This window comes from Ciconia boyciana, chromosome 23 (genome assembly GCF_034638445.1).
Source record: "Ciconia boyciana chromosome 23, ASM3463844v1, whole genome shotgun sequence".
Lineage (NCBI taxonomy): Eukaryota > Metazoa > Chordata > Aves > Ciconiiformes > Ciconiidae > Ciconia > Ciconia boyciana.
The window spans coordinates 2,723,015-2,747,150 of NC_132956.1; the positions used below are offsets into that span (position 1 = coordinate 2,723,015).

The 24,136-nt window shown below is 55.3% G+C and overlaps 3 protein-coding genes across 3 annotated transcripts; 2 read left to right on the forward strand and 1 right to left on the reverse strand.

Moving 5' to 3' along the window:
• Positions 1-2,715: 2,715 nt before the first annotated feature.
• Positions 2,716-4,917, forward strand: AVPR1B (arginine vasopressin receptor 1B). Its single transcript, XM_072845033.1, has 2 exons — positions 2,716-3,694; positions 4,610-4,917. The coding sequence occupies exons 1-2, from the start codon at positions 2,716-2,718 to the stop codon at positions 4,915-4,917; spliced, it is 1,287 nt and encodes a 428-aa protein (XP_072701134.1).
• A 2,800-nt stretch (positions 4,918-7,717) lies between these two features.
• Positions 7,718-12,986, reverse strand: RHEX (regulator of hemoglobinization and erythroid cell expansion). Its single transcript, XM_072844829.1, has 6 exons — positions 12,588-12,986; positions 10,766-10,877; positions 10,057-10,145; positions 9,047-9,160; positions 8,606-8,667; positions 7,718-8,276 (listed from the first exon to the last, which is right to left on the reverse strand). The coding sequence occupies exons 1-6, from the start codon at positions 12,802-12,804 to the stop codon at positions 8,070-8,072; spliced, it is 801 nt and encodes a 266-aa protein (XP_072700930.1). The 5' UTR covers positions 12,805-12,986; the 3' UTR covers positions 7,718-8,069.
• A 5,285-nt stretch (positions 12,987-18,271) lies between these two features.
• CTSE (cathepsin E) lies at positions 18,272-20,977 on the forward strand. Its single transcript, XM_072844663.1, has 7 exons — positions 18,272-18,389; positions 19,343-19,461; positions 19,552-19,751; positions 20,020-20,142; positions 20,235-20,376; positions 20,483-20,581; positions 20,813-20,977. Exons 1-7 carry the CDS (start codon positions 18,272-18,274, stop codon positions 20,975-20,977), a joined length of 966 nt encoding a protein of 321 aa, XP_072700764.1.
• The last annotated feature ends 3,159 nt before the right edge of the window (positions 20,978-24,136 follow it).

Genomic DNA, 24,136 nt, shown 5'->3' on the forward strand with positions numbered 1-24,136 from the left:
CAGCACCCTTCTCGGCGAGTAATTCCCAAGCTGCCTAGTTGGAGAACCCAGTATTGGTTTTGCTGAAACACGTACAGCCTGGCAATACTAGTGATGTGTCAAAATGTTCAGGAAACCAATGAAAGAAAATGAGTTTATTTTTTAATCCATCGGTTTGAAAAATTTCCTTGCTGTGATAATCTCTCTCTCTAAAGAAAATGAATCTCTCTTTTCCAAGGATCATTTTTCTTCTGTGAATTAGCTTCACTTTCCTCCAAGTGCCTTTGCAGAAGTATTCCCCCCACAACTAAACTTAGGTAAATCTGGAGTAAAAGCTCTAACGCCGAAGGAATTGCTCCCAAATCAAACTGGTGCCAGCAAAAGCCGAGTCTGTCCTCAAAACGCTTTAAAAGTTCCTTTCTCTCTGCAGAATCTGCCCCTCCATCTCTACTTTCATCTTAGCTTTCCATTGCTTTGGAGGTTTTTTTGCCCTGCCCTCTATTAATCTTCCAGAAAATCAGCTGTCTGATCATAAATACAGAAAATTACATTATTTTCTGAAATACCTTCCTATCTCCAACTCCAGCACCTCAGCCAGGCACTTTCCTGTGGTGGGTACTTTATATCCATAGGGTCTCTTATAAGGATTAATGTCTTTTAATTAGATACAAACTGCGCTCATTTATGGTTATTAGAGGTGATCTGCAAATCTTTATTCAGCAAACAACAGCCTTCTCACAGGCAACTTAATTGTAATATCACAGCCAGCGAGCCAGAGCAGGCTCTGCAAGCAGCAAAGCTCGTGTCGAGCAGACAAGTGCTAGAAGAAGCCCGTGTCGGTGCGTTTCTTTTCGTTGCTGCTGTCATCTTTCCCCAGCAGAGAAAGGAAAAAACACTGGAAATACGTGGGTGGCTTTATTTCTTATTGACATAATTCAATAGCCAGTAGGGGAAATACAAAGCCTTAATGTTGCAAAACAAAAGTGAAACTGTGTATATATACACACGTATCTGTATACCTATGCAGTGAAAATATTTTGCAACCGCACACCGTGTGGGAAGACACATTGATGGCTCAAAGAAGAGTGGGAAGATCAGGAGAAGAGGCAGGTGAGGAGATGCCCAGGCTCCTGGCCCCACGCTCAGCCGCAGCTCTGCCAAGGATGGCGAGACGCAAGAGCATTTCGGCTATAGTCTCGTCTGTATTTTCAGCCACGCAATTTGTAGTGCATTTGTCCTTTGACTGAGGGTGTTTCTGTTGTCCGTCGCCTTTCCTCTGGCTCATACCGCGCCTTTGCATAAAGTCTGCAACTGCTGGGGCCTCTTCAGCTCACTTCTCCCCATCAGCTTTTCCTTCCCCATGAATTTTTTCCAGGCTCTGTGTGGATGAGAGATGGGGCAAATACTGACGACCAGAGGCAGAGGCTGCTCCGCAGATGAGCGGGATCCTGCTCCCCACCTTTGGGGTGGTTTTCTGTCAGATGGAGTAAAATGACAGCGTTTAGCTGAGCACTAAGCAGGCAGACTCGAGCTTTTGCCATGTCTCAGTGACCATCTCCATCCCCTTCCTACACAGAAGGAAAGGCACAGCAGATCAAAACAGGCAGCCCCAGGACGTGGTGCCAGTAAATGATGTTTCCACCAACTTTGCTGCAGGGCTGAGACCCAGCTGCACAAAGCCAATGGACATCTGTCTCCTGCTGCTCTGGTGGACCCACGCCCCCTTGTCCCCCCATGCCCAGGCTCTGGGGACAGAGGCTTCTCCTGCTGGGCCAGGAGAAGCCAAGGGCAAGGATTCGGGGGGGTCTGACTAGCAGGGACAGTGCAAATCGGGGGCAGAGTGTCCCCAGTCCTGACACGCTGCAGAAGAGGGGCTGCAGGGGACAAGGACAGGGGGAGTCCCAGCCTTTGGCTCTTGCCCAGAAATTGCAAAGCCCAGGGATCGCAGCTCCCGAGAGAGCGGCAGGAGGGGAACCAGCTCTCACCTGCCCGCTGCAGCATCCGGCAGCGCTCGGTTCAGCGCAGCGGCAGAACCAGCGCGGTGGAGCCAAGAGGCTGGAGCCAGCCAGGGAGGGGAGCTGCCAGGCTATAAAACCCGGACCCGGGCAGGCAGCGTTCACACACACACGGCGACCGAGAGCCACCGCCGGCAGACGGCCACCCGCTTCCTGCCGAGACATGGACGCTCGGACACCGCTCACCTGACTTTTAGCATTCTTGGAATGAAAAGGCCAAAAAGATGCAGCCTCTGTAGTGTTTTCTATTACTTTTGCTGCACTAGAAAGAAGCAACAGAGAGGACTCCCTTTCCCCCTTCAATTTACCAGTGCAGGGAGGAGAGAGGACACACAAGATGAGCAGTCCAGGGAGAAATGGGGATTTGGGAACGTTTAGTGCAGACGAGAGGAAGACCAAGGACTGAACCAGGGGCTCTTGCATCTCTTTGCTTATCGGGAATATTTGCACAAAGCAGCCCAGCCAGAGAGGGGAATCGCAGCCACGCAGCACAGGATTAGCGTGATGTTGAGCTGTACAAGGGAGAGGAGGTGACAACCTGCACTGGTGGTGGGGACCGCAGGAGGAGGCATGTCCAGCTCCCCCGGCCAGGGGCAGAGGAGCTGGTGCAGGGTTGCTCAGGGGCAGCACTGACCCCGAGAGCTCAGCCCTGGGGAGCCAGGGAAGGGTTTAACAGGCCATCAGAGACGAGCGTTAGAGCTGCCTGTGCTCCTGCAAAGGGATGGAGCCAGACTCGGGCTGGAACAGCACTCATCGCATCTGGCCTGGGCACAGCCAGGGGCTGCTGAGCCCCCAGACCCTGGCAGGGGACCCCAACCTGACCCTCTTGCACACCCGGGATGAGGAGCTGGCCAAGGCAGAGATCGGGGTGCTGGCCACCATCCTGGCTATAGCGACTGCAGGCAACGTGGGGGTGCTGCTGGCGATGTACCGCCTGAGGAAGAAGATGAGCCGGATACATCTCTTCATCTTGCACCTGGGGCTGACCGACCTGGGTGTTGCGCTCTTCCAGGTGCTGCCACAGATGATCTGGGAGGTGACGTACCGCTTCTTGGGGCCGGACCCACTCTGCAGGGCAGTCAAGTACCTGCAGGTGCTGAGCATGTTCGCCTCCACCTACATGCTCATCGTGATGACGCTGGACCGCTACATGGCCGTGTGCCACCCGCTGCGCACCCTGCAGCAGCCCAGCCGCCAGGCCTACGTGATGATCGGGGCTACATGGCTGCTCAGCTGCCTGCTCAGCCTGCCCCAGATCTTCATCTTCTCCCTGCGGGAGGTGCGCCAGGGCTCAGGGGTGCTGGACTGCTGGGCAGACTTCAGGTACCCGTGGGGAGCCCGAGCCTACATCACCTGGACCACACTGTGCATCTTCATCCTGCCTGTGGGCATCCTCACCGTCTGCTACAGCCTCATCTGCTACGAGATCTGCAAGAACCTCAAGGGCAAGACCCAGAGCAGTGCCCCTGGCACGGGGGGACCCACGGAGGCTGCCCCTCTCGCTCCCTCCTCCTCCGAGAAGAGCAGGCAATGCCCCAGTGGGCAGCCCTCACGGGTGAGCAGCGTGCGCACCATCTCCCGTGCCAAGATCCGCACGGTGAAGATGACCTTTGTCATCGTGGTGGCCTACATCGCTTGCTGGGCGCCGTTTTTCAGCATGCAGATGTGGTCGGTGTGGGATGAGGATGCTCCTGATGATGGTGAGTAGTGGTGGGGATGCTGGGCTGCAGCCTGGAGCAGGCACAGAGCATGCCCATTGCATTTTTAACAAAACAAGAGCTGTCTTATTCTGTCATTTTTAAAATCTACAGATTTTTAGGGGAAGGCTACAGATTTGCTCCCCAGTAGTATTTATAGAAAACTGTTTGCAGAGTCAAATCATCACTTTCACCAGAAAAACTGCTGAAAAGCAATGGCTTCTGACCATCACCTGTAGGGATGTGTAAAGATGTTGTGGGAACATCTTTGCCATGTGTGTCATCTTCCCTCATGTGGGAACTTGCTTCAGGAGCTGCTGTGTTTGGTATGTGACTGCAGGGAGGGTTTTAACTGTGCCTGCTGCTCCCATCCTCTGCCGGGACTGCCTCGCGGAGCAGCCGTGCTGCTGGAGCAGGTTCTTTGCTTATAGCATCGAGTGCCCCTAAGGCTTTTGCTGACTCAGCTGCAGAGGTTTCAGAAGTGGATTTCTGATTTCATAGGTTAACTTTTTCTGGAAATTTTCAGTAGCTTTCCTAGCCTGTTTGTGGGTAGAAGGAACTTTATCCAAGATTTAAAGGCCTCTGGGAGATGCTTTGGCCAGCAAACAGGCTGAAGGAAGGTCCAAAAGCTGCTGGGTCTCATCTCCCGGCACGCTCCCCGAGGACGTGCTCCAGCACATCCTTATTACTGTACATCACCCATCTGCACCCCTCAGCCAAGGGTAGAGCCCGGCTCTGCCTGCCACGCTGCAAACTCTCCTACCCAAAGAAATGCCAGTCAGATGGGACAGGAATGGGACAAAGGACACGTGCCCGAGCCAAAAAGAGCCCCCAGCATCCTGCCCATTGCACACTGGGACCCTGCCCAGACCATGCCCAGCTTGGTGGATGTTTCAGCTCTCTCCCTTGCCTTCCCAGAGTCCACCAACGTGGCTTTCACCATCACCATGCTGCTGGCCAGCCTCAGCAGCTGCTGCAACCCCTGGATTTACATGTTCTTCAGTGGGCATCTGCTCCAGGATGCAGCACGCTGCCTCTCCTGCTGGGGTGGCCCCCGGCCGGGGCTGCGGAGACAGGCCTCCACGGGGAGCCTCTGCAGCAGGAAGACCACCATCCTGAGCCACAGCCACCACACCAGCCCCACCGGCCTCCCCCTGCACGGGGGCAGCACCAAGGACTTCTACCCACCCTGCGAGGAGGTAGCGACCGAGTCGGGCATGCTCTAGGCTGCAGCAGCGGCCAGTCCCCAGGCACATCCCTCCACTGAGGACAGCTGCCACCAGATGTGACACCATGAACATTGTCACTGCAGAGGTGTCTCTCCCCAACTGGCAGCATCTAATTTTGCAGAAAGCTGGGGGCTTAACCCAGAAAGCCTCACTGTCCATCTTGTCCTTGTGTGCTTGCTACTGTGCACACTGCATCTGCTGCGTGCAGCGGGGAAGATGGACAGAGCCCCATCAGCCATTGCCCGACCACAGCATCCACCTCCCTTGTACGTTAGGAAGCGTCTCACGGCCTGGCTGCTCTCCTCCAGGAATGCCTCACAACCCAGGTATCAGCCGGGGGTTGCTGCACCAAGGTGTCTTCCTGGAGGGACTCGAGCGTTGGGTGTTTAACGGATGCCAGCAAAACAGCCTGAGCACAGCGAGAGGCAACGTGGCTACATCTGCTCGAGAGCTCCCTGCAAGCAAGTTACTCATCTCCCATCCTCAGGGCTTTGCTGGCAGAGCAGCAAATGCAGACACAGCTTTCCCACGCCCTGGGGCACAGCACACTCCCTGCTGCGCTGCACAGCATTGCCTTCTGCTGACAGCCAGCTCTGGAGCTGGACCCCCTGCCCACCTCCCTGGGGACAGGGACGGGGCTGTAGCAAAAGCCACGGGGCAGAAACGTCCCCTCCTGTTGCGGACAGCTGTCCTGCTGCCGCACAGCGGCATTGCACTGCGCTGGCGCAAGCATCCGAAATGCAGCACTGACACCAAAGAGCTGCTCGGAGGAGCCCTGGCCCAGCTCCAGCTTGCCCAGGCAGATCCTGCCTTCCTCCGTGCCCCGGCACTTTCCATCAGGTTTACTCGCAGCCCCCAGCCGCTGTGCAGGGCTGCTCCGTGCTGTTCAACAGCTGCTGCATCCCATTAAAGAGCTGCTCTCAAATTGATGCTGCTTTTGTCTTATTTAGCAGAGATCAGAGTGCCGAAACCGCCCAGGGCTCCGAGATGGCTTCAGGGCACTTGGGAGCACAGAGGAAGGGCGGCCGGCAGCCAGGAACAAGCCATGGCCTTGCAGTCCCTGCCCTTCTCCCTGTGTGTTGTGGGTCTCCCAGAAGCTGTTTTGTTTAAGAAAAAAGCATGAGCGAGGCAGGCAAGAGCATCCACTTGCTCTGGGAGTCGAGCTCAAAAGCTGCTGATGGAGGATGTACAAGTGCCCCAGAAAGCAAGGTACCAAATTCCCTGCAAGCAAGGTGTGTTATTCTCTCTATTATCACAGGCTAAATCTGTAAAAATAAGACCTTAAGATTAAAGTATTTTGAAATCTTAAATTGTTTTCACTTTTTAATCACCAAGCATTTGAATCAGTTTTTCCAGAAACTCCCACTAGCTGGTTTTGACCTCACCTCCAATTCCATAAACCCAACTCTCCTGGCCTTTAGCAATGTTTCCCAGAGATTGTTTGGGTTTTTTAACCATTTTCCTTCATGTGCCCTTCAAATTGGGCCAGATCTGCACAACAAGGTCATAAAACCAGAAGTGCCCGACCTCAGAGTCCTCCCCAGGATCAATACCAAATCAATCATCTCACAACCTTTCATTAAAGCACATCACTGCTGAGCCGATTTAAAATGCACTCGGGGCAGCTTCATCCCTGATAAAGGGGGGCTGTACCAGGAGGCAGCAGCTCCAGCAGCCTAACAGAGCTCCCAGCTATTGCAGGGTTCCCCTTCCCCAGCACTTTGAAAGTTTATTTCTTGAAAAATCATAGGTGACAAAATGCAGAGTGATGGGAGGGAACCGGTCCCCCTCTGCAGCAGCAATTTGCTGCAGCAGAGCAAGGACAGCGAGCCCCAGCCGCAGGCAGGGCTGGCCAGGCACCGGCTCTCCAAGACCCTGGGAGCATGAAGGTGACCTGACAAATGTAATCACTGACAAGCAGGGGAAGTAGCACCTCTGAGAAGATAACAGCCTTCCCAGCATATTCAGTTCACAATTCCAAGCTTATCTCTGCAAGCTAGAGAGCCCCCAACTCAGTTTTCTTAGAGAAAATTACAGTGCTGTACTCCAAGTCCCCTGGGAATTAAACTAATACCTAAGGAAAATGTGAAACATGGTGTCAGACCACAGGGGGGACAGTGGCATGTGCCCCAATGAGGGCACTGACCCCCCTGCAAAGCTCTGCTGGGTGCAGGCACCACTTGGCTGGGGAGAGGCCACGGCACCCACGGCATTTGGCACAGGGACAAAGCAGGAAAAGCAAAAGGTGTGAGACAGAGAATAGCATCCCTCCCCACGAGACACGGAAGGATTTGACGTGCTTACGCTCCCATGGAGACCTGTGGTGGAGACCTGTGCCCCTTACAGCCCAGAGGGACCAGCAGCCAGCCCAGAGCCTCCAGCTGAGGAGGGGGGATATAAATCCCTGGGAAGCCCTCGGCCGTTTGCCAGCTGGGCTGATGACTACGGCCTTCAGCTGGGGGAGGAAACTCCCCAGCATGGCCACCCTCCTTCCCCGGCCCTGGCATCCCCCTGATGCGTGGCCGGGGGGTCAAGCCACCCGTGCGGCCACCCCAGCCCCAGGGACAGCTCTGAGGGCAACGGGGACTTGGAAAGATTTTGAGCATCAGAGGAAAAGGGGTGCAGGGGAGGGCGATGAATCAGGGCTTGCCGGGCAGCGCAGGCAAAGCCGGTGGAGGAACTGTATTTAAAAGTATTTTATGACAGCCATCAGCAAAGAAAGCATCGTTTAGAGGAGATGCCAGCCAGTCTGGGTGGATATTCTGAAGACCACTGCATTTCCCTCCCCAAACTACATCCCATTTTGAGGGGCAGGGGGGGATTTTTCATTTGCTTTCACGAAACGAAAAAAGGGCCATCACATAAAACTGGAGAGCACATTTCAGCCTGGGTAGGAGGAACACTACCCTGCGCCGTCCCATGCTCAGCAGCCTTCAGGAACAGTGGTGCATTTAAGTAAAATACCAAGCAAATTGTATTGGCGGGTTAGAGTGTTACAAGGAATAAAAGCTGGCAGGCGTCAGCCTGTGCCAGGCGCTGACCGAGGCGAGGGGAAGGGAAAGCCCTGGTCGCACGGCTGCGAGGGCTTCGGGCATCTCCCCGTCCCGGTGGCCGTCTGACCCGAATCCCCGCCAGCAGCCTCCCGGGAGTCACAGCTTCACCTCGGTGTACTCGATGGACTTGGATGCCACGGGGCTGGAGCAGGTCCAGAAATCTGCTTTCCTCTTCTTTGGGTCCACGTTGACGTAGTCCGCCCCAGTCTTCATGTTCTCGTAGTCCCCGACGGAGCCCGGCCCGCGGCCTTTTCCCGGGAAGACCAGGGACGTGTAGTTGAGGTTTTCTTCTGGGCAAGGGCCCTGGAGAAGCAGACACGAACCCCAGGTCAGGCACCAGCATCCACCCGGGGTGGCTTTGCCCTTGCACCCACACGAAGGCGCGTAGCCGTTCAAGGTGCTCGGGTTGTGCCCAGGGATGCTTCCCTCTAAATGGGGGACGTTGCGTACGGCAGGTGACAGCCATCGCCCCAGCCTCGCTGCCGGTATTTCAATACAGTTCGATGCATTTGCCCCCCCATTGCTGCCCTGTGAGTCTCGAGCCGGGCAGGAGCCGTGCAGACACGGCACCGGCACCTCCGCTGCTGCGGCTGTGGTTGCTTTTGGCAAAGGCTGTCTGCCCGTGGACGTACCTGTGGGCAGGAAGGGCTGCTGTCCGAGTCCTCCGAGGTCTCTGAAGACGTGTCGCTGCTCCCTTAAAAACAGGAAACATTACCACCTCCATCGCTACTTGGGGGGGGTTAAAGGAAAAAAATAATCAGGGAGAAAAAGCAAATGCACTCGAGAGTGAAAATTGAAAATCCAAAAAGCATCAGTGTGATCCCTCCCTTCTTCATCCCCCTGCCCGCAGGGAACTGGGCAGGGAAAGCCCGGAGGAGTCAGAAGGCGACCGGAATTGCGAGGGGCTGTCGCGCCTGCCCTTTGCCCGGCCGCTTGCTCCCTCTTCCACCCCCAGGCCAGCAGGCGAGGGCCTTCACAGCTGGTTAGGGAGGAGAGTATTGCACAAATGCAACGCCATACATTTATATTCACGTGCCAGGACAAAACCCCCTTGCTGCAGGACCCCCCCTTACCTATGTAGGTTGGTCTTTGCACCCCTTCCCCTCCCGCTGAAGAGGTCGGACACTGCTGGGGCTGCGCTGCAGGGCTGCTGCTCGCCGGCTTGCTGCAGGAATGGCTGGCTGCAACTGAGAGGTGAGTTAGCTCCCTGCTCCAGCCCGAGATGCCGGCTGTGTCCGATGCACCCCCACGCACCATGCCACATGGACCCCCCCCCCCCGAGCCCCAGCACTGCCCCACAGCAAAGCCAGTTCAGCGCAAGCCGCTGGCACGGCAGTAATTACTGTTATGTATTGGAGCGGGCAAGTATCTATCAATTCAGTTACTGAGATGATTAAGTGCGTGCCCTGTTCTCCTGTGATGAAAGATTCCAGTGTTAAATCACGCCATCAGGGCCTCTTCCCGTGCAAGTTCGAAATTAGTTTGACCCACGGGGCCAAGCAGGGCTCGTTTATGTATAAATGTGGGCAGCAGTTTTGCGTGAAAGATTTTCCTGCTGGAAATTGTAGCTTCATCTGAATTAATATTTTGCAAATGGATTCTGATGGTATTTTACTAATTTACCAACTTTACTAACAAGAGCAATAACAGAAAATGTTTTTGAACGACAAAAGGCTGTATAACCCTGCCCCATACTGCCCACACCACTTCCAGCTGCTCGCACAGCGGCTGTCGGGGCAGCCTCCCCCCGCCGCAGCCTGGCCCCCGGGCACGGCGCAGCGATGCTGGTGGATGATCCCTGCCCCGACCCGTTCCCGTCCCACGCCGGTGCCCGGCCCAGCCGGGGGTCCGGCGGGTCCCTGGGGGGGCCCCAGCTCCCGCCCTTGCCCTCCGTGGGCTCCGCAACTGCGCCGGTTGCTCCCCGGAGCGGGAGCGAGAACCAGACCCAGAGCAAGGACTTGGTTGTGCTTTACAAACCGGGGGATGTTTAAGCTTTGGGCAAATGACTTGCACCCTCTGAACTGGACAACTGCGAGCGGGAACGAGGAACACAACAGGTAAAGCCGACAAGACAGTAAATTACCTATTTTCCTGCTGAGCATGATGTAAAGTGTCAGCAGGAGGAGAGCATATAGGACCAAGGTGACAGCCGAGATGGCAACAAGCACCCACCTGAACAAGAGAAAATATTTTGTTTAAGTGAAATTAAAAAAACAATTATTTAAATCTTTCAGGTACTGTTTGGCTGCCATTGCTTCAAAGCATGTTTCAGAGCAAGTTTTGCTGGTACAGTTTGTCATTTTGCTTTCTGTCTTTAAGGCAACGTGCCCAAAAATCTCGGGCTTCATTTTCAAAAATGACTAGTGCTCCTTGCACTTCATTTTTGGGTGCCCATCTTAAGAAGGGTTTTCAAAACCCTCATTGCCAGCGGGGGGGTGCGCAGTGCTTGCTGGAAGAGAGAAGTTACCAATGTGGCTCCCGCCACCATCGCAAGCCCTTTCTGAGCCTCGCGCCTGTGTGTCTGCCAAAGGCGGCCATCCCGGGACACGCCGTCATTGTCCCCAGCGCAGCAAAAAGCAGGCGCGGTGTCACCGGCGACGGGGGCTGCAGCATCCCCACACTCGGCCGCTGCTCCCGCACCATCCCCGCAGAGCCCGGCCGAGCGCAGACAGAGAAACCAAGCAGAAAGGTGCCCGGTAGCAGAGGTTATCCTTCCATCTTAGAGCATCTCCCTCACTGCAGGAGGGCTGCGAAGGGCCACCTGCGGCTCTAGCCCGGGGCCTTGTACTCACCACTCGCAAGTGCTCATCCTCCCTGCGAGGTGTCTCGGCGGTCGGCGAGATGCCCGGTGAAGCGCTGGAGGTCTCGGGGCGGGGGGCGGGGAACAGAGAGAGGCAGCTAGCCCTGGTGGCAATGAACCAAAATGGTCCCATTGAGCTTCCCGCGGCTTCGCATCAACTGAAGATCAGGCTCACCACTTGAAAGCAGTGGCCCGACATTGCAGACGTAAAATAAAGGTACCCAGCCTTCCCTCTGCGCGAGGCTCTTACTGTATGTGCGATTCCTTCTCGTACGCACCCCTTACACAGCCACAGACTCTCCCTACCATTATCATGAGCTTAACGGTTTTATACCCTGCCGCCTCAGTCATATCTGATACTTGACTGGAGCTTCTGGGCTCCACCGCAGCGCTGATAGTAACAAGAACTGAAATTTATTCTTCTTGCTTTAATTCGCTCTTGTGTTTCTTTTTTTATTTTTTTTTAAATCCACAAAAAATATTTGATAACTATAATCCGGAAAAAAAACCAAAAAAACCCACAGAAGAAAGTAACCAAAAGAAGGCCACAGGTTTGGTGTTGGCCTCTTGCATGGTCAAGGTCCACCCAGAAAGGCTGGGGGCCCTCCAACACCTCTGCATTTCAAACACCTCGGATTTAATTTTAGGTGAGCGCTTAAATCCTGTTGAAGTTAAGGGGACTTAAGGCACATAATTAGAAAACATATACGCCTGAACTGGGCCCCCTGGCTTGGGACTTTTGGCCATAATATTCAAGAGATTTATAATAAAGGACGGCAATCAGGGGCATGCATTTGGTGAGCTTTCACTTGCAAAAAAGCACTTTAAATTTTCACTCGATGCCTATATACTTACTGTTTATAAATGGCTAACAGGGAGGTTATCTTCAGCTAAAGCTTCGATACGATGATTAAAGGAGCCATAATAATATGACTGATAGACTGATAGATAGATTGATAGTTAGAGCAAAGGCATTATCCATCCTATGGATCAGATTCTATAATTTCTTCTATGACACATTTCTAGGAGTAATTCATCAAAAGCTTTTCCAATAGCCTCACCAATCTCCTGTGAAATTCCACTTACCCAAACAGTTTGGCAACTGCCAAGCTAAAAGTCCATTTCTTGCTGGAATTTTCCCCCTCCCTTATTGAACTGATCTGTCCCCAGATATCCTTCTCAAATGGCTGTCATTCTTAAATGGCTCATTTCCTATTGTGGGGCAGGAGACGCTGCTGCAGCAGATAACAATCTGAAAAATGAGCTGTTCAAAAGGAAATTGCAAAATAAGACCCAAATCCAAATATCAGTAGCAGGCAGCTTCTTTGCTGAGATGGGGTATGGCGAGATTGAAGAGGTGATATGCATATGCGTATTGAAATAATCTGTATTGAAGATAACAGCTAGTAAGATGCTGGCAGCACATGTACTTTTTTGGTGTATCAGGTAACTTGCTGTGAGCCTCCCTCCCTCCAGCCCCCAGGATATTAACCCTTTCTCAAGCAAGATGCCCTATAGAAATCAAGGCTTGTAAAGAGCTCCTACACGGCTGGTTACCGAGTAGTGAATCCAAGACGTCTCCGCTCGATCTAAATGTAAGCAAAATCACGGGAATGCCTCAGATTATTTTAATCCCATTTGAGTCAGGCCTTGCTGCCCCAAGTTAGGGCTAAAGCTCAGGCTGGCAGCGATGCACGCCTGCAGGCATCCCTCGGACGTGGACACCAAACCCAGCTCTCGTCCTCATGACCCCTCTGCTTTCCGAGGCATCGCGTGCAATGGCCGGTGGCGTGCAATATCGAGTAGCGTTTTACCTGGGGGACCAGAGCTTTCCGCACCTTCCCTTTTGCGCAGGACTGGGGCAGCCGGGGCCTCGGAGGGAGCAGGAATTAAGAATGTTTCGGCAGCATTTTCGGTGGCCGTGCAGTCGCAGGGGTCCAGCAGTGCAGAAGCGCTCGCCAGCTCGGTGCCGGATGCGGTCTCGGTCTGCTCCGATGGTGATGGCAGGAACGAGCCCACACGAGGTTCCATGACGCTTCCCCTCTGTCAACTGGCTCATTTAAATAGATTGGGGTGTTTCTCTGCTGTTCTGCAGCCACTTCTGCTCTGGGGTTGGGGACACTGCATCCTCCCAGGCAGTTCTCCCTCTTGCTCCATCTTCCAGCAGCTTTGTGCTAAAATGCAGCTGAGCTTCGGTGGAGCAAAGAGGTCTCCGAGGGCAGAGAGCTCTGCCCAGCAGCACTGGAGCTGGCTCAGCCCTGAGCAATTCAGTTGCCACCCAAAAAGTGCTCTGGGTGCTTCCAAGTAAAAGTCTTCTGTAGGGTAAAACATTTTAAATCATAAGGGACGTGGTCCCAGAGCCTGGCATGGCCTGGTGTCTGCTGGGGGTGAATGGGTCTCCACCTGCCCATTTTCTGGAGACGTTTTCTGGTCAGTAGTAACCTGCGGTATCACTTAATAACAGCGGGGCGCAAACGGCAGACTGGCGGATCCACTCTCATCGGTTCGCAGCAGATTTGGGGAGCGCTGGGCCACGGCTCCGTAGGAACCGATTTTGCAGCTCTCACGCTGAGACAGCGTTTTGGTGCTGGAGATGCCCTGCAGCAGCCCGACCCCTCTTGTGCTCCTTCCCTGGCAGGAGGTGGGCAGGGAGCGAGGGACCCGCTTCTCACGGGGTCCCTGCCTCCTGGGGTCGGTGCCTGCTGGCATTTAAACACCTCCGTCACTCCCACACTCCCGTAGCAATCCTCTCCCGGGGAAATAACCTCGCATCTCAGTGAATCCCCCCGGCCTTTCTAAAGGCAAAGACAAGACGGGCTCCTGAGAAACTCTACGTACCCTCAGCTGCCAGGCGCCGTCGGGGTTCGTCCCTAGGAGCTGCAGCACAAGTTGGGGTCCCCGCCAGGTCCCCGCCGTGGGTCAGGCGCTGCCCACATTTCCCCCCATCCCCTGGGTCTTCGGGGACCACGCCGTCCATCAGCTCCGTCACAGGGGGATTTTAGTCCTGCTTTACCCACAGCTTCTGTGCCACAGGTAAATATTAACTGCAGCTTGCTTGTTTTTATTTTTTTTTTTTTGAAGTGAGTGTTTGCTATTGCAGGGTTTCACTCTTTCAAGTGCTCGGTGATGTATAAACAGATTAACAGGTGGAAAAAGTATTTGATAACAGAAAAAAGGCTTTTCAGAAAATGCTACTTGGGTGTGATTTGAATCAGAGCTAATCGTGGAAGTGGCTAAACTAAAGGAAATACAAAAAAAGAACACAGATAACATATTTTTAGCCTGAAAGCAGGTTTCTTAAAATGAGTGAAGCGCCGTACGTTGAGCTGGCACGAGGCATGTTTTCTGCACAAGGTCATAACCTATTTTCAACGCATCTGAGGGCAAGTTTGTAAAGCTGGATGGGGTAGGATATGCTTTATGACAGCTACTGCCTGGAAGTAATACAGGACTATACATAGGCTATATATTACTTCTAAGACCCGGGATGTTCCGGTAGCTGGCAGTCACGTTTCATTACATTTCTACTGAACGTAAGCGCTTTTTCTACTGTTTTATTAACAAGACGCATTCAAAGGCCCCCAGCCTGATAGAGAATTCCGCATGTTTTGCTCGGTCGCTCTGGGCTCTCTCCGGCTCACCAGGAGGTACCGTCCAGGCAGCACCGGCACCCCGGGCGCAGGCAGACGGGCAGCGGCAGGCAGGGACGGGCAGCGGCAGGCAGGGATGGGCAGTGCCGTGGCTGATCCCTGCCAAGGCGAGGGGCACCCTGCATTGAAAATGGAGCAGCTCCCACGTCTGCGCATGCCGTGTACTTCAAACATTGAGAAACAGCTGAAAGCGCGCACGAAGCAAAGCCTTTTCTCCCAAATTTCTGGACAAATATAGCCGAGCCTTGCATCGGCTCCCAAAAGAAAGAGAAAAAAACCCATTTTGTTAGACTTGAAATAAACCTTTGATTTGCCTTTAAGAGACGGGGTTTTAAAATTACTTTTAAAATAACTAAATAAAAGTAGAACTAGATTTGCTTAACTTCAAAAATTTCTAAATGAAAGGTTTGGCCTCTTTATTTCTTTAAATCTTCATATTTTAATGCTGAATCTACTGTCACAAGTTTGCAGATTATTGTGATCCAATTGGGGATTTTTTTCCACTAAATAAACTATTTCGCTTAAAGTATTCGGCTTGTCTGTGCTACAGCTCATACTCACGTTTATCTCAGAAGCCCAATGACCCTTCAGGCTGGATTTTCTCACAGGATTTTCAGGTTATAAACCATGTCCATAACATTCGACTCGCTGCTTTCAGCTGATCTGGGACTTGCTGCAGTCGGTTTTGTTTTAGGAAGTTGGTTTTTTTAAATCCCTTCTATGAATATATGATTAGGACGAGAAGGGAAGCCGGTACATTAAACTGCATCTTAAAAGGGAAATAGATAATAACTTTGTATAAAAGCTACTCAGTAAAAAATACTGCAGCCACCAACCTGGGCACGGGAAAATGAGGGAATTTGCACTTGACTTGGAAAAAAGGGCTGCATCTGCCATCAAGGCGGACTCTGCGATGCCCCGCATCTCCACGCTCACGCCAAAGAAACCTTTGATGCGATTTTTGAAGCCTAAGCTCCCCGCGAAGCCACGGGCAGGAGGAGCCCGGCAGCAGCTCCCGGGGCTGGAGAGGCAAGACCCCGCAAGAGGGTTCACAAGCCGGCTCTTTCTCAGGCCATTCCTCACTAGCCGGGGTTTCAGGTGGCTGCGTTGGGCTGACGGCCCCGCCAGTACCTGTGCCTCACAGGCGAGGACTTTAATTTCCAGGGGCGAGGACTTTAATTAGATAAAATGGACTAACCGAGATAAATGGAAAATTGATTAGCACAGTGCTAAGGGTAGAAACCCCGTTAATTACATGCACGGTGCTCACTGGGTAAAACACCTCCCTTTGTGGTGCCCGCGACCAGTTATTGTAGTGCCATAAACATGGAAAAAACCCACAAGGACGACACGGCATCATCGCAAGCCTTCAGCCGCGTGTCTGCGAGATGGTGGCAGCGAGAAAATCCTCGCCTCCCCCCACTCATATCTGAAGGCTTTATTTGTTCATTAGCATTTTTCATTTGCATTCACAGAGGCTTAATGAGACGGCCATCCTATGTTAAACAAAAATCAGCCACTGGGGAAGAGCCCATTAGTGGCTGTAAGGCAACATGTAACTGTCTCCCATGCAAAGCGTTTCTTCCAGACCGTGCTTTGATGACACTGACTGCTATTGCAAAGGGAAAGTTGTAGATTCCTGAGCAGTTCATCACTGCTAATTAGTCTTTGCCTTTTAAAGTTTGTTCAGCAGCTGCCCTATGCTACGAACACATCCCTCTCCTGCACCCCCCACCGCAGCCATCGGGGTGTGGGGCACCCCACGGCCACAGGCAGGTCCCCGGGGCGGCTGTGGGGCAAAGGAAAGGGGAAACGCTCCCCCGATGCATTTGGCGGGGATTTTCCACCAGCTCAGCTGGGCCGTGTGGTTTCCAGTGGATAAGGGGCTGGTGCTGGGATGGAGACCCCATTCTGATCCTGCTGCGGGACCTTCACCGCCCCCAAAAGTGGCCAACACAACCCTGTGGCCAGCGCCCGGCAGGTCCCCGTGTGCCGTCCTGCTCTGCTGCTGCCAGCCCCTCGCCCACAAAAACAAACTTGACCCCGATACACTCGCTCTGCCTTGCCTGGGACGTGGCCAGTGATTCATTTCCACTGCCAAAGCCCCGTGTTGACATTGAAAGGGGCGTTATCGTGGGTGCTGGTGCACCGGGGCGAGGGTGTACCTGTTGGTATAAGAACAACACTGTGGTGCTGCCCGCACCTGCAGATCCCGGCCGAGGCCAGCGCTGCCGCCGAGCTGCCGATATGAAACGCCTCCTCCTCCTCGCCATGCTCTGCCTCTCCCTGGCCAGTGGCTTGAAAAGGTAAGGGGGTCCCCAGGGTGCACCCCAGCTCCCTGGGCTCTCGGAGGGGCTTCGTTCCCAGGGTTCTGCCAGCGCCGAGTGATGAGCAGGCAGAGCCGAGCTCCCCTGGCACAGACACTCTGTGGCTGCACGGGAGCGTGGGGACCAGGCGGGGACCACGCGAGGCTTTGCCGGTTTGCTCCCATCGGACCGTCGGCTTCGTGGCCATCTCCATCCCTCTGGGCAGACCCCGCCAGCGGCAGTGGGCTGCGGCGAGATCTGCAGGATGAGCTGCCAGCGGCAGCCGAGGGCTGTGCAAACAGCCAGAGCAGAAAACAAGGGCATGGAGTCCCCTCTCCCAGCCTGAGGGTCCTTTTCCATCAGTCGTGTTGAGCTCCTGCCCGACCCACTGCTGCGAGCAGGCCAGTGCTGGGGAGTGCAGGCTCTCCTGCCAGCTTTGCCCTTGATTTGCTGCCTCCTAAAAGAGACCGAGTCCCCCGTTTCGCTGTGCCTTGGCTAGAAAGCATTGCAGCGGGGGACGCAGGGAAGCAGGCCCTGGACCTGCACGCTGGTGGCACTGGGACCCTCAGGGCGGCCATGGGGGCTGCAGGACATCGCGGCATCCGTGGCCCTGGGCAAGTGACCAGGACCCTTGCTCCCCCAGGGTGCCCCTGACACGGCACCGCTCCCTGCGGAAGTTGCTGCGGGACCGTGGGCAGCTCTCCCACTTCTGGAAAGCCCACAAGCTCGACATGGTCCAGTACAGCGAGGACTGCACTGCCTTCACGGAGGCCAACGAGCCTCTCATCAGCTACCTGGACGTAAGTGTGGCAGAACCAAGGGCTGGGGGGTACTGAGTCCCAGCAACGTGCCGCAGACATCCCGAAAGCACGTTAGTTTGCATAAGTGGTCCCCAATGCCCAAATGCTTCCCATAAAGGCCAGCCCTGCTAATGGAGCCTGCCTGCAGCCAGTGCCGCAGCATGCCAGGGCTCGCTGCCTGCCCGTTCCTGCCTGGTCCTTTGTTCCCCGGGAATGTGATGACGAGAGGGGACAAGGGACTGCATTCAGGGCAGGCGCTGCCTGCTGCACTCCCCGAGCCCGCAGTGCTCTCAGGCACACGGCAGGAAGACAGATTTCCTCCAAAACCAACACGTGTCACACGCATCAGAGAAGACCCCGCCACAAAGGACCCACGGCCAGAGGTGGAGGGTGTTCCCCAGGCTCTTCCCATTCCCCGGCAGCGTGACGGTCCTGTCCCCAAAGCCCCTGCCACTGTTTGCAGCCCACTGACGAGGGTTCCCTCGGGGCCCGGCCTTCTCCCTGAATCTAGCAGGAAGAGGATGGAGCCCACACCCACCATCCTGCCTTTTGTTCTTCCCTTGCTTTGTTGTTCCTTAAATATTTGGCTCCTATATTTCACCTGGCACAATGCGGCCATGACAGATCAAACACTGGCCCGGTGCCAGCCATCCCCTGCACTGAACCCCATCAGTTCTCTGCAGACACCCCTTTGCTGGGATTTCTTGGCATGCCAACGGCTAACAGCTCTGTTCTTTGCTAGATGGAGTATTTCGGGCAGATCTCCATCGGGACCCCCCCCCAGAACTTCACCGTGGTATTCGACACAGGCTCCTCCAACCTCTGGGTGCCGTCCATCTACTGCGTCAGCAAAGCCTGCGGTGAGCAGGGGCTCCTCGACCGGCTGTCCCCGTCCCGGCTGGCTGCAGTGGGACCCTGGGTGACACCCCAGGGTGGTCCCAGGGAGGCTGTGGGATCACCAGCACACACAGTCCAGGGACCTCGGGGTGACCTCCCCACCCAGCCGAGCCCTCCAAGGCACCCACAGATAACAGAAATCCGGGGGGGCGAGCGGGGGGACCCTCAGCGGGTTTGTTTGCTCAGGCGCAGGCGGCGATCGCACCACCAACACCCAGCACCATCAGCCCGTGGGAGGTATCGGACGTGCTCTTTAGGCCATTCTTATGGGAGGGCCTTTAAACAAACAAGCAAAGATGATAGCACATAATATAGCTTGTCAGCAAGGGGCTGGGTGGCAGGAACAAGGCAGGCACAGAGACCACGGCATGGCTCCTGGCTGGTTGCCCGAGGGCTCAGAGGGTGACAAGCACCGGGCTCGTTCGGGCTGTCAGCGATGAGCCGGCCCCAGCGAGTCCAGCCCTGCTGCCCCAGGACACGGAGCATCTCCGAGCAGCCCCAGGGCTCGTCAGGTGCTTCCAACAGAGCCCAAGGGGAACTGGGGAAAATACCTGGATACAGCAGTGCCCGTGGGGCTGCTTCTGTCTGTAAAACAGGAACAGCAGTGCTGATCTTCAGGTCTCATAAAAATATTGCATGAGCTAATCCCGCTCCCCTTAACGAACCTCACACCTTTCAGGCAGATTGAAATGGGGTAAGTTGTATCCCTCCTCAAAACACCAGCATGCCCTGTTGTCTCGTGAGCAGCTCTTTCCCTTGGCAGCGTGCCTGTGTCGCAGGCATTTCGGCGATGCCACGTTGCCCTGTCAGTCTGGTCTGAAGCCGGTCACTGCTGCCGGCCATGGCAGGGGCTCCTGGCATCATGGCCGCGCAGATAAATAGCATTTCTGGTGATAGCTCCCATCTCCTTCCCCAGCTGAACATGCCAAGTTTCAGCCGTCACAGTCCAGCACGTACCAGGCAATAGGGACCTCCTTCTCCATCCAGTACGGGACCGGCAGTTTGACGGGGGTCATCGGATCTGACCAAGTAGTCGTGAGTCATCTTTGGTTTCTCCTGCTCTGGATGACGTGCCTGGGACTTGCCTACAGACTCGGCATCACCATCAAAGCCTCCTCCCCGCAGGTTGAGGGCCTCACCGTGACAAACCAGCAGTTTGCAGAGAGCATCAGCGAGCCAGGAAAAGCATTCCTGGACGCCGAGTTTGATGGGATCCTGGGGCTGGCTTACCCCTCACTGGCCGTGGACGGCGTCACCCCCGTCTTCGACAACATGATGGCACAAAATCTGGTGGAGCTGCCCATATTCTCTGTCTACATGAGCACGTACGGACGCAGCTTTGCTCCAGGCTGTTGCTTAGACTCAAGCATTGCTTGGGGGGGGGGGGGGGGGCTGGGGCTGCTAAAATAAGGATGTTTTACCAAGATAGCAAAGGTTTTTTTGGTACCACGCTGAGCATCACAGACCTGAGGCCTTACAGGAATAAAGCAATGACCCTAAGCGTTTGTGGGAAGAGAGTGGGTATAAATCCAGCCATTTAAAATGCAATGTAAAAGAGAGAAAATCCCTCACATCTTCTCCTCTTCCCTCCAGGAACCCTGAATCCTCCCTAGGAGGAGAGCTGCTCTTTGGTGGCTTTGACCCCTCTCGCTTCACGGGGACCCTGAACTGGGTGCCGGTCACCCAGCAAGGGTACTGGCAGATCCAGCTGGACAAGTGAGTGGTGCTGGGCAGGGAGGGAAGGGTTAGACTGGGACAGGGGAGCAGGGTGAGCCCCTCTGGTCCTTCTCTCTTTCCTCCTCATCCAGCATCCAGCTGGGTGGGACAATGGCTTTCTGCATGAATGGCTGCCAGGCCATCGTGGACACCGGGACGTCACTCATCACAGGTCCCACCAAGGATATAAAAGAATTGCAAAGCAATATTGGTGCCATGCCTGTGGACGGAGAGGTGAGAGCGAGGGTGGGGAGAGGCGGGGGCAAAGCCCTGGCCCCCCACCCTGCCAGGAGGGACGTCCCGTGGAGCAGCACCGCTGAGCAGCCCGGCTGTTTTGCAGTATGCCGTGGAGTGCAGCAACCTCAACGTGATGCCCGACGTGACCTTCACCATCAACGGGCTCCCCTACACGATCAGCGCCCAGGCCTACACCCTCATGGTACGGCTGCGGCTCCGCCGGTGCCACCGCCCCCAGTTCCCATCCGCTGGGTTGGAAAAGTGGCTCTGGAGACAGAGGTGGCCCTGAGCCACACCGGGAGCTAAGCCGCGTGTCCTGGCGGGTGACGAGCCCACTGCTTCGTGCACGGGACCCGTGGTCACCATTCCTGCGTGTTTCCATGTGCACGAGGCTCTCGGGTTCATCCCCAGCTTTGCACTTCTCCTTCCCCAGGAGTCCAGCGATGGCATGGCCTTCTGCACCAGCGGCTTCCAGGGGATGGACATCGCCCCTCCCGCTGGACCCCTCTGGATTTTGGGTGACGTTTTCATCCGTCAGTTTTACTCCGTCTTTGACCGTGGAAACAACAGGGTGGGGTTGGCCCCTTCTGTCCCTTAGGGCTGTGGCATCCTATGGGGCAGGAGGGGAACGGAGCCCCCGGGCTGGTGCCCTCGGGCAGGGCAGGGGATTTCACCACTGCATCAGTGTCCCCGGAGGTGATGAAGACACCCAGGGACTGCAGCTGAAGAGCCCAGCAGAAGTTCGGTCCACGCCAGGAAACCATTTAATAATAAATACAAAAATGTCTTGAGCAGCTCTGTGATCTGCTTCGCAGATTCTCTTTTTTTTAAAATGTGTCAATAAAAGCTCTAATAAAACAAAACCTGCCGTGCTCGTGTTGTGCTTAGCACAGCAGCAACCCTGCAGATCTCATCTGGGATGCACTGGAGGGTTAAATCCTCCTTCCCTGGCCCCTGCCCTCCTCCCCGGCGACCTAAAAGCCCCAGTGCACCCACGGCACTGCCGGGGCTGCATGCTCGGTGCTACCGGAGCCTCCCCGCTTTGGAGGGAGCCTTGGTGGTCCAGGAGGTGCCGCTGGCCCTGGGCAGCGCTGGATCTGAAAGGTCGGCCTCTGTCGTCCTCAGCTGGGATTTCCACACTGGCAGAGGAGGACACTTTGCCCACGTAGAGCAGAAAGTCCCGAGACGCGGCTCTGGGCATCCCCGAGCTCCCTGCCGAGCCCGAGGCGACGGCTGTGGGCAGGGACACGGCAGGGGCTGGGGGAGCAGCAAGTTCACCAGGAAAATGCCATGGCTTCAGCAGGCTGAGCTGGTGCCGATAAACAAGAAGGTGACAGTGAGACCAGAGAGACCCTGGGGCTCTTTCTGTGCCACAAAACTCCTGGAACAACTGGTGATTTCCACTGAATTTTGCTTTGATCCCTGGGGCACTTGCAAAGACAAGGGGGTTGGTGGGTGCGCAAAGCGAGAGAGGGCAAACCAGCTGCCAAGCTCTGCAGCCAGCGGCCAGGGGCTGGGCTGGCTCGGAGGGCGGCGGGGGCTGGGGGCTGTGGGGGGCTGCTGGCCACGGGGCTCCCCATGAATCACTGCAGCGCATGTGACTTGCTGACAGCACAAGGGATGCGGGAGAAAGCATGAGCAATCGCGGCTCATGCATGATGCATCCCGAGACACGCATGGAAGGTAGTGAGAAAGGGAAGCACAGAGAAGGGTTATTTTTATCTGTGACTTTTGCTCAGTTTTCCTGGCTGACACTGAAGCAACGCCCTGCAGCGGGCTGGCATCAAGGCCGAGGTGCCAGGGTCCCCTCTTTGCCAGACTGGAGCAGCCTTCAGGGTTGGGCCTGAGAGCGCTGGAAAATTCAGATCTGGTTGTAAACTTTGCGGCTCAGCCTTGTCGTTTGCAATAAAAGAACATATCCGCCTTACGCAGAAACATTGAGTGTGCCACTGACCAACATATGGTTTCTGTAACCAGTTCCCGTATTGACTTCATCTCAGCTGTGCTTTCCCCAGGCACTGCGCAGATAAGGTGTGGGGGCAGCTGGACAAAGGTCTCCTCTCCCTCTTCCAGCTTAACTCTTAGCACACCGAGGTGCTGCTGGGCACCAGCCCATCGGTGCAGCTGTAGGCACTGGGGGAGCATCCAGCTTCCCCAGCACAACAAGGGATCACCTGGTGTCCCGAACACTGGCCGGCAGCGAGAGGTGGCCCGGCCTGGACTCGACCAGGGCTGCTCCGGTACCATGTGCTCTTGGGATCCCAGAGCATCCCACATCCTCTCGGAGGGTCTCGGGGGGTCCTCTCCAGCCCTCCTCGCCACGCACAGCAGATGCTCAGGGGACGTTGCTCCAGCGAACACTGAGCATCCCGATAGGGAGCAACCGGGCTCCCTCTGTCCCCCGGGGATCGGAGGTGGCCGAACAGCCGTAGGGAACAGTTTAGTCACTTGGACGCCTTTTGCTTTCTCCCCCTTCCCTCACTCTCACTGCCCTGCGAGCCTCGCCGCAGGGAACAGCTCATCCTCTCCTTGTCCACACGAGCCTTTCCTCTGGACGTGGCAGTCCTCAGTCTGTGTTTCATCATCTCCTAGCTGCAAGATCTTCCTCATAGTCACAGGGCACAAAACACACGCTTTTGTCCTCAGAATTGCTGACTTGGTGAAGCAATCGGGACAGGATTGTAGCTGTGGTTGCAGGAGCTGCTGAGCAACGTCTTGGCCATCACCCCCTCTACACCACCGCTCCCACTGCCTTCATCAGGGGCGAAGCTCACACCAGGAGCGGTAAGGAGAGCAGGAGCTTTGGGAAAATCCCTTTTCTTGTGAAATCAAACAAAAGCCAGAGCCGGCGCTGAGCCTGGGCTGGGTGCCCTAATGGGTAAGGCCCCTCCTGCCCGAAAGCAGAAGTGGCTGCAGGCATCAGCTGTAGCAAGGCAACTGTAAACCCCGTCTCCACCGGTGTGGAGAGGCATTGATCATCTGACCGGGTGAGCAATGTCCATCCCACCAGGCTTGGAGGGACACGCAGAGAGGAACGAGGGCAGTAGTCGAGGGGGCGGTTGGACAATGAAGTCTTGCTGCAAGGGCAAAGGTGAAGCAGCACGATGAAAATAGGTTGAAAACAGGGATTAGGAGAGACCTGCTCCAGGGAAACAGCCTTTTACCCACCGCTGGTGAGAACTGGCTCAGGTGCTTCTCCTGCCTCATCCCAGCTCCTCCCTGTGCTTGCCCCGTGGGGGGAAAAAACAGATTTTTCTGGCCAGACAGGTCCCAAAATTACACCTGGGAAGGAGGAGGAGCAAGGTTTGTCCTGCTGAGTGCAGCGATCTTCCTTGAGATCCCATAAGGATGTCTACAGGAAAAAAATATTCTGCAAAAATGAGGGCAGCTGGTGGCAAAGCAAAAGCCGGTGGCCTCAGAGGGACCCCACGCCACCGGCGGCTGTTGTTCAGGGTGAGGGAGCCAGGAGGGTTGACAGATGGGGTCACACCCCGCTCCCAGTGCAAACCCCAAACCCTATCGAATGCTTGGCAAAGGCTCAGGACCTGCACGTGCATGCTGGGGAGCACAGCTCTGCCTTTGCAGCCAGGGCCAAGCAGGCTTTCCCATGCCAAAGAGCCACGGCCACCAGCCTGATGCTCAGAGAGATGGCCAGAGGCTTCCTCGGTTGCTCCATGGTGGCAGCTGAGATAGATACCCAAAATCCCACTTGCCAGATGAACACATCCTCCTCCAGGACATCCCACCGGCTCTGGTT

Coding starts and splice junctions, on each gene's coding strand:
- AVPR1B (XM_072845033.1), top strand. CDS start 2,716: ATGGAGCCAGACTCGGGCTGGAACAGCACTCATCGCATCTGGCCTGGG. Junction 3,695..4,609: donor TGAGGATGCTCCTGATGATG/GTGAGTAGTGGT, acceptor TTGCCTTCCCAG/AGTCCACCAACGTGGCTTTC.
- RHEX (XM_072844829.1), bottom strand. CDS start 12,804: ATGGAACCTCGTGTGGGCTCGTTCCTGCCATCACCATCGGAGCAGACC. Junction 10,878..12,587: donor GGAAAGCTCTGGTCCCCCAG/GTAAAACGCTAC, acceptor CATTGCCACCAG/GGCTAGCTGCCTCTCTCTGT. Junction 10,146..10,765: donor AGGATGAGCACTTGCGAGTG/GTGAGTACAAGG, acceptor TCTCTTGTTCAG/GTGGGTGCTTGTTGCCATCT.
- CTSE (XM_072844663.1), top strand. CDS start 18,272: ATGGAGTATTTCGGGCAGATCTCCATCGGGACCCCCCCCCAGAACTTC. Junction 18,390..19,342: donor CTGCGTCAGCAAAGCCTGCG/GTGAGCAGGGGC, acceptor CTCCTTCCCCAG/CTGAACATGCCAAGTTTCAG. Junction 20,582..20,812: donor CCCAGGCCTACACCCTCATG/GTACGGCTGCGG, acceptor CTCCTTCCCCAG/GAGTCCAGCGATGGCATGGC.